The following is a 9,042-nucleotide window of genomic DNA, read 5'->3' as shown; positions in this document are numbered from 1 at the left end:
TAGAGTCTTTTGAATGCCATTAACAGCTGACATGTTAAATAGGTTGGGGTTACCCAACTGTTCAGGGTTTGACCTCTCCAGTGGTTTCAGGCTTGGCTCACATTTTACATTCTTAAAAGGTTTGGAATGGGGATTCTCAGAATTTAACATACAATTATAATGTTTATCTCTCAATTAAAGTCACAAATTGCAAGACATGCAGATGCTTAGATTGTGGCTGTAGCTTAAAGAATTTGTATAAAGCTTTATATGTTTGAGGGTAGCACTGTAGCAGCCCTAGATGTTTCATACCTTGCTTTATTCTTATAAGAAATTTTCTGTGGTCATATCATATATCTATTGTCCCTGATCTCATTTTATGGTATAGTTAGTGCTTGAAAAAAACATAGTTTTGGATCCTTGCAAGGTCTACATGTTCACCAGATTTAATTCACCTGACCTCAATCCTCAGTTTAATGTATTATATAGAGATTAATGTTAAAATTTCATGAATAGGTCCATTTCTCAGATACTATAAACAGCAGGTCAACTACATATATATTTGGGGCATGGATTAATTGTAAGATGTATATAGTTTGTTGAAAGACCTTCCATAATGAGAAAAACTTGTACTGTCTAGTTGGTTTCAAAGCAACCAACATGAAAAATCTAAAACAATGCAAAAACCCAACTATAAATGGACTAATTTAAAACAAAACAATTTACCAAAAAAAATATAACAGTTATGATTTAGGACAACTACTGAACAACAGACTCCTGGTTGATAAAACTAGTGGCTCCCAAGAGCCTTTGTTGCTCACCTGATTTTACTTCGGTTTTGAAGTCATGTAAAACAAGATTAAAATCAGAATAGATAGTCTTACAATGGCTGAGGCCAAATTTGGTTTAATATGAGTCCTGTAGTTTAATCAAAAGCAGAGAACTTTTGTCAAGTTTACAGAATTTACCAATAGATTCATTGAAATTTGAGAAAATGAGGACAATGACAATTCAGCCACAAAGTAACAATCCTTGGTCACTAGATCAATAGAAACGTTCATACTATATTTGGTTTCAATGATCAATCCATAAAACAGTCTTCTAGAAGAACACATTTTTATATACTTCTAATAGGGTCCCTTGTTAAACTAAGTCCTCTGGCAGCCATCTTGGGTGATTGATCGGATTCAAAGTAACAACACTTGGTCAGAACCTCATAAAGCAGGGGCGGATGCAGGAATTTTCGAAAGGGGGGGGTGCTAACCCAGGGCAAAGGGGGTGCAAAACATATGTCCCGATATAAATGCATTGATCGGCAAAAATAAAGGGGGGGTGCGCACCCATGGAACCCCCCCCTCTGGATCCGCCACTGTAAAGAACATTCTCCAATGTTTGCTTTCATTCCATTCAATGGTTCTATAAAAGAAGAAATGTGTATGTATTTTCTATATGGTCCTATGTAAAACGAAGTCCCTAGCTGGTGGCCATCTTGAATGATGGATCAGCTACATTTGTATATAGAAACAATAGTTGGTCAGTATCTCATAAGGAACAATCATACCATGTTTGATGTAATTCCGTTCAGTATTTCTCTAGAAAAATTTAAAATGTAAACAAGTTTACAATGATGCCAAGTGATTAGAAAAGATGACTTGTCCTTCACGCCAGGTGAGCTAAAAATAAGATTCACTATGTTTGCCAATGGAATACTTTTCCACTTTTAAAAAGTTGATATGACCAATTACAGGTTACTGTACCTACTATCACAATGATAAAATATATTGTATAGTCGGATGTTAAAGCCTCCAACATGACAACTGTTGACCAATTGCCTATTTTAACAAGTCGGAGACATGAACCAACAATCACTGCTGAACAATATGCTCCAGACTTGGGGACAGGCACATAAAGAATTGAGAGTTAAACTGTTTACAAGTGTAAAACATTCCTCCTAACACGGGACAGTAACAAAACAGCTCAAATTCTCAAACTGTAAAAATCCGTTCCATGTTCAGTTTTTGTGGTAAGGTCAATTTCTACAAGTACAAGCAAAAGGATAACTAATTTTATTGTAAGGTGTACATGTCTTTTAGGCAGGTATCATTGGACCTATAGCTAATGTCCATGGTTCATACATCAACATCGGACTATTAGTATATTATAATAGTCTGATGATGATGAAAATAGGGTTTTGTGTTTTGTCACTTTTTTCAGTAACTCCACTGGGTGCCTGTAAAAACATCAAGGAGATGAAAACTCCCAAGTTTTCATGCAAATGTGATAACACTGGACTAAATACAAACGAAAAGTGTTGGTCTGTCATTCTTTTTGGTGACATTTACTTTACCGGTCTGTTCCATTTTGTACAGACTGCAATCTTGTCGCAAAAGCGAGACCTAGCGATTCTACATTCCGTCGGCGGCGGAGGCGTCCACACATATTCACTTTGCAGTAAAAGTTTTCTATAATTACTTTAAATATGCTGGATTTTTACCAAACTTGGACAGAATCTGGGCCTACAGACACTATCGATGTCATCCATTGTGTGTTACTGGTAGAGGTAAAATCAAATAACTTAGATAATTATGTTGTTTGACTTCAATAAACTTTCATAAGTTTTAAATAAATAAGTTTAAATGAGAGCAATAAAATCAAAGAAATTAAATAAAAGGAACAGTATCATAGTAGTTTGTTCATATGTTGTACTGTTACACAACGGTCCCAGGTTAGCCGAGGATTGGGATATTGGTAACATGTTTAACACCGTCACATTCTGTATGTATGTACTTGTCCTGTCAGGAGCCTCAGCCCTGTAATTCAGTGGTTGTCGTTTGTTGACATGTCACATATGTTTTCGTTAATTTTTTCATAAATTAGCCCGCTAGTTTTTTTTTTTTTTTTAATTTGTCATTTCGGGGCCTTTGTAGCGGACTATGCGTTATGGGCTTTGCTCAACTTGTTGAAGACTGTACGGTGACCTATAGTTGTTAACTTCTGTGTCATTTGGTCTCTTGTTAATTGAGAGTTGTCTCATTTGCTATCATACCACATCTTCGTGTTTATATTAGACCAACTTTGTCTGAAGGGGCTGCAGTATTTAATTCAAATATAGTTACTAACATGTTGAGGAAATTAATATAAAAATGTTGACTGGCAATCAAGTATTTGATCATTATTAAGTTTGCCTTTGTCTGACAAATCAACAAGAGAACAAGACATGAAATGTTATCACTATTCCCAGTAACACTGTGAATCACCAGTACAGCGGATACAGGTGCTAACCAAGCGGGCGTCATCGATGTAACGAAAATCTTTGTTTTGTTCACAATGTGTACCTCAATCTAAACATAATTGTTGGTTTAAGAAATGATTTGGTCGTAGGTTGATGATTAGAGATGTCTCATTATTTTCCCAAAACAAGAACGATTAATAAAAACATGTGCAAATACTTGTCAAAGAAGATGGCGCTCGTCTCATCCGATATTATTATGTATTCATTGCAACTCTTTTTCTGATAGAAGGCCTCTCGGCGTGTGTAATAAATATAGTTGTATCAATAATTGGCATTGAAATCTTCCATGCATATGTTTTGTTCGATATTTTATTCAGAAAAGAAGCGTTTTGTACGGTGTTTAGCTGACCACATAAATCCTTATGTACGGTCCATAGTTAAGTTGATGTACACCATACACAATAACAAAATGTTCATACTCGTTTATTACCCCAAAAGTTTCAAGGAATGAGTAATCACAGGTAGGTTTCTGATTGGTAACTATTACTACTTTTGCCCTGTAATAGCTTTTTTTCAGGTAAATGTCTCGACAATTGTATCGAAATTGAAAATTGATGTTGAAATTCACAACGTTTTGCTCATTTACAAGTTAATTGTTCTTATTGAAATATAAAAGTTGTCTTATAAATAGGAAAGAAACGATGCGAAATTATTTTGGAGCAGGAATTTCAGATACATGACTTCTCTTGAATTGAATTTTAAATGTGCGTATTGTTATGCATTTACTTTTCTACATTGGCTAGAGGTATAAGGGGGGGGGGGGGGTGTGAGATCTCATCTCATAAACATGTTTAACCCCGCCGCATTTTAGCGCCTGTCCCAAGTCAGGAGCCTCTGGCCTTTGTTAGTCTTGTATTTTTTAAATTTTAGTTTCTTGTGTACAATTTGGAAATTAGTATGGCTGTCATTATCACTGAACTAGTATATATTTGTTTAGGGGCCAGCTGAAGGACTCCTCCGGATGAGGGAATTTCTCGCTGCATTGAAGACCTGTTGGTGTACCTATTTCCCCTGTACGATGATACACGTTCAAAAGTCATAACTTTCAGTAAATACAATCAACCGAGAATCTGAAACAATATATAGGCAGCTCAACGCTAATGGACTTGCTCACTGTTCAAGGCAGTACTTGTAAAGTTCCGTATATCTACATGTATCATTTGGTCCATCAGCAATCCTTTTTAAATCAAAATTACTCTGAACTAGTTGATTACATCCATTAACTATTCGTGCTGTACGGATGCAGTAGAATGTGCCCCCATGCCTGTAGTGTATGCCCCTATATTTTTTAATTCGGGGTTTTTGCTTGTGAGAGAGCTTCCTACCTATTCCATTAAATTATATGAGAAGTTATATATTTCTTTTACTGTTCCAGTGTCATTTGGTCTCTTGTTGAAAGTAGTCTCATTGGCAATCCGAATCGTATCACATCTTCTTTTTTTTTTTATATTAACCATAATATTGCTTTTTATTTATGCAAATGTCAGAGATACAAAGACTTTTAGTTTTTATAAAAGAAAAAAAACATTCGAAAATGAAAACATATAAGTTGTATAAAAAGTAATTACAAACGGATAAGGAATTTGATATCTCATCCTTCAAAAGTTATTTACCCCAAAAGTTATTTACTTACAGCAAATACATTTTGTGAAAAAGCCGTAATACGGAAATATATGCTCCTCTTCACCGTGTATAGGATTTCACGTAATATATGAATGATATTAGACGATTTTGGGACTTTCGTCGCCGACTCTACTGAAGATATTATGTTTTGTGCGTCACGGTAATCCTTCGCGCAACACAGCTTCATGTTGAAAGTTTATCAGTAAATAGACTCCTTGTTTGTATACTATTTCGATATAGTACTATTTCAATATAGTACCGTGCAGACAACACCTGCCAGTTGTCATACAGGGATGTGTTTGTTCAATTCTAATTCGCGAGCGCGTATTATAAGTGATTGTGGGCGGTTCTTGGTTAGTTCTGGTGGACTCTTTCTTTATGCAATTTTCCATTTCCTGAGAAAATAAAGCTGTTTGGTCTCCAGAAAAATTCTTGTGAAATGCAATACTGTGTTCAGAATTTACCCCCTGACCAATTTCAACTGTACACTCGAACTTTTGAATTTCCGAAGCATTTGAAAGCTGTTTCATACAGGTTGGAACATCAGGAATATTTTCGTGCATAAACCTATGATTTAGATCAACTGATTCTGCTTGAGGAGGTTTATTGTCATTCTCGATATGATTGGTTTTATCAATTAACTCTGGGTTAATAAAGACACCCAACTGATCAATGTTTTCGTTCTTCATGTTGCAAACTACACTATCATGAGAGCGATTCAGATCGACTGATTCTGATTGAGCAAGTTCATCGTCATTTTCATTATGGTTCCTTTTATCAGATATTTCTTGGTTGAAGACACCTGCTTGATCAATGTTTTCATTCTTCGTGTTGCAAGCTACACAAACATGTGAGTGATTTAGCTTGACTGGTTCTGCTCGTGGAATTTGATTAATATGATTGCTTTTATCCAACGTTTCAGGGTTAACGAAAACACCTGCTTGATCGATGCTTTCGATCTTGATGTTGCTACCTGTACTAACATGTGAGCGATTTAGATCGATCGACTCTGATTGAGGTAGGTTACTGTCGTTCTCGATAGGATTGCTTTTATCACACGTTTGTGTGTTAATGAAGGCACCTGCCTGACCAATGATTTCATTCTCTGTGTTGCAAGCTACACTTACATAAGACCGTTCATTATCAAGAGAACTTACGTCCATGCTTGCAGATTTGACCCTTGAAGTTTTATGACATCTCATCATCTTGTGATATTTCAGCCCACTGTGGTACGTAAATTTCTCATCACATGAGTTGCACTCGTACGGTTTCTCACCAGTGTGTCTCCTCATGTGTACGTTTAAGTTACCATCTCGGGCAAAGGCTTTTTGACATATTTTGCATTTATATGGTTTGTCTCCTGTGTGTATCCTCGTATGCTTCTGTAAAAAAAAGTTAACTTTTAAATATGTGCTCAAATATTTGTAAGGTTATATTACATTCATTGCATTGAATAAACCCTGACAGACATACAAGTATACACAGTATAATCATATCATACACTAAATATAGTCCACCTTTTGATTAAAAAAAGACTGGAGAAACTTGACATAGATCGATACACCATGAAAATGAGGTCAAGGTCATATGGTACATGACAGACAGACATGTGCATCTTAATTACAATCATTCCATGCACTAAATACAGTAAACCTATTCTTATGGAATCTTAGAAACAGGCTTTACCTGGTAAACTAAATGTTAATCAATGAACCACGAAAATTAGGTCAAGGCAAATGGAACCGCCAAAACGACATGTGCAATAATTCTAGGCACCAAATATTGTTAAGATAATTCTTATCAGCTATATATATTAAGCATCGTTTCTTATAGATCAACAGTATAAAATGAAATGCATATTGAAATATAGCAAACCTGTAAATCGCTTTTGTTCCAAAATCGTTTACTGCAGTAGTTACAGTTGTACGCGAAGTCCTGTTCCTTACTTTCTGTATGGAGTAGTGCGTGCCTTCTTAAAGCATTCTTACAGCTGAAAATGTTATCACATATACCACAAATGTTATGTTCTGTAACAGTGTGTTGATATTTCACGTGATATTGTAAACGATTACTATCGGGAAATGTTCGTTTACACTTTGTACAAATATATAACGGTCGTTTTACTTCTACATGGATTGTTTCAGTTGTGTTCAAATCGCTTGCATGGGAACACCCAGTTCCGGTCTCTACAGTATCTAGTCTTTTATTGATGTTCAGACAGTTGATTTGGCTTAAATCCCCAATTGTGTTGTTATGATGACTAGGTTGAGAAATTATGTTTTTGGCAAGATCGCTATCCAAATTTTCATTGTAGCTTTTCTCTGTATTAGAAGCACTTTGTCCTATCAAAATACTGTTTGAACTAGAGCTTGATATCAAATAACTATCTGATATGATAGTACTAGTATTGGAAACCACACATTTAGCCAAGTCATAATGTTGGCTATTTGATTCCACAAGTCTAGTCAAGTCACTGGGTTGACTTTTTGATTCTGTAAAGGTATTCAAATTGCTATTTTGATTATTTCCTTTGCAATTTTCGTCTGTGGTTTCTGTATGATATTCCATATGTCTGATCAAATCAACCTTTTTAACTAATGGTTTACTACACTTCTCATCTGTCTGGGAAGCATGGGTTTTAATATGTCTATTCAAATCGCAGTTCTGACTAAACCCTTTACCACAAACCTCGCACGAAAAAGGTTTCTCGCCTGTGTGGCCTCTCATGTGTAGTTTTAATTCAGTACTACGAATAAATCCTTTGTCACAAACTCCACAGACGTAATTATTTTCTTTTGTATGTTTCCTCATGGTGTGCTCTTTTAAATTAAAATCTCGTTTAAAGCGCTCGCCGCAAATATTACATTGAAAAGGCTTTTCGCCTGTGTGTTTTCTCATGTGTTGTTGCAAGTCACAGTTATTTGTGAAACCTTTATTACAAACGGAGCAATATTGTGAAAATTTACCAGCATGTATCTTCATATGTACATTATAATTACTATTGGTTGCAAACTGTTTGCCGCATTTATCACAAGAATATGGCTTATATCCTGTATGGATTCTCATGTGGATATGAAGATTGCCTTTTTGTGCAAATGTTTTTTCACATACTGTACACGCATACGGCCTTTCACCTGTATGGGTTCTCACGTGTTTTTTCAAGTCCCTATGATTTGTAAAACCTTTTTCACATACACTACAAAAATGTTTTAACGGTAGTTTAACTTTCTCACCAGTATGGATCCTCGCATGTGCCTTTAAGTGACTGCTATTTACAAATCGATGATCGCATATGCCACAAATGAAAGGTTTGTCACCAGTATGGGCTCGCATGTGCATTGTTAAGTTTCCATTTTGTGTGAACGTCTTATCACAAAGTTTGCAAGCATATGGTCTTTCACCTGTATGTATTCTCACGTGTTTTCGTAGATCTACATTACTTTTGAACCCTCTGCTGCATGTCGTACAGATGTGCGGTCTTTCTGGATCATTAATCGGATTCATCGTGGTCAGATCCATCTTTAAATATCTAACACTCTCGGACATTGGGTACTGTTTTCCATTTTCACAAAGCATGGCCACAGTGACTTCACTACCACACGCATCAATACTTTCCTGTGGTATCTCCATTGTCACCGTATTCTTAAAAAAATATCCCTAACAAGAATAAGTACTGATCTTTTTGTTTCCTTCTTAACACCGGTTTAATTGTCTGCATGTTATCGAACTTTGTAAATGATGTGTATTTATAGCGACCGTTCTCACAGGTAAATAATCAACTCTTTCTGCACACGTTTAAAGGTGAAGATTATCGATTGAGGTGGTCTTCATAACACTGTTCAATCAGTAAAACCGATAAATCTATTTTAAACTTTAACAATGAAGTATTTAAATCTGAGAAGACTATACTATACATGTGGGTTATATTTAGTTTGAGTCCTGTTTATGGTGATCTAACTATAAAGATGCCATACCGATAACTTATTTATCAGAATAGCCATTCAAGATCATTCAAACTTCTGCAAAGAACTTGTGTTAAAACAATCTGTGAATAGCATACATGTATGCGAATCAATCAATATATGTCAGTAAAACACATTTTTCTAGTAGTCTTTAAAACCGACGTTAACGTTATTTACTGTCCACAC

General features: G+C 35.6%; 1 protein-coding gene across 1 annotated transcript; it reads right to left on the bottom strand.

The window, feature by feature from the left end:
* Nucleotides 1-4,823: 4,823 nt before the first annotated feature.
* On the bottom strand, nt 4,824-8,709 carry LOC134707481 (zinc finger protein 271-like). The gene is made up of 2 exons (XM_063567244.1): nt 6,770-8,709; nt 4,824-6,276 (listed from the first exon to the last, which is right to left on the bottom strand). Exons 1-2 carry the CDS (start codon nt 8,522-8,524, stop codon nt 5,137-5,139), a joined length of 2,895 nt encoding a protein of 964 aa, XP_063423314.1. The 5' UTR covers nt 8,525-8,709; the 3' UTR covers nt 4,824-5,136.
* Nucleotides 8,710-9,042: the final 333 nt, after the last annotated feature.

The sequence above is a fragment of the Mytilus trossulus genome, chromosome 2 (genome assembly GCF_036588685.1).
Source record: "Mytilus trossulus isolate FHL-02 chromosome 2, PNRI_Mtr1.1.1.hap1, whole genome shotgun sequence".
NCBI classification, from domain to species: domain Eukaryota; kingdom Metazoa; phylum Mollusca; class Bivalvia; order Mytilida; family Mytilidae; genus Mytilus; species Mytilus trossulus.
Note: the sequence above shows the minus strand (reverse complement) of the source record. Positions and strands in the feature narration are given on the sequence as shown.

What these genes read in the sequence shown, in the direction of transcription:
- LOC134707481 (XM_063567244.1), bottom strand. Translation starts at nt 8,524, where the DNA reads ATGGAGATACCACAGGAAAGTATTGATGCGTGTGGTAGTGAAGTCACT. An exon ending in GGAACAAAAGCGATTTACAG is followed by an intron (nt 6,277 to 6,769) that starts GTTTGCTATATT and finishes TTTTTTTTACAG; the next exon opens with AAGCATACGAGGATACACAC.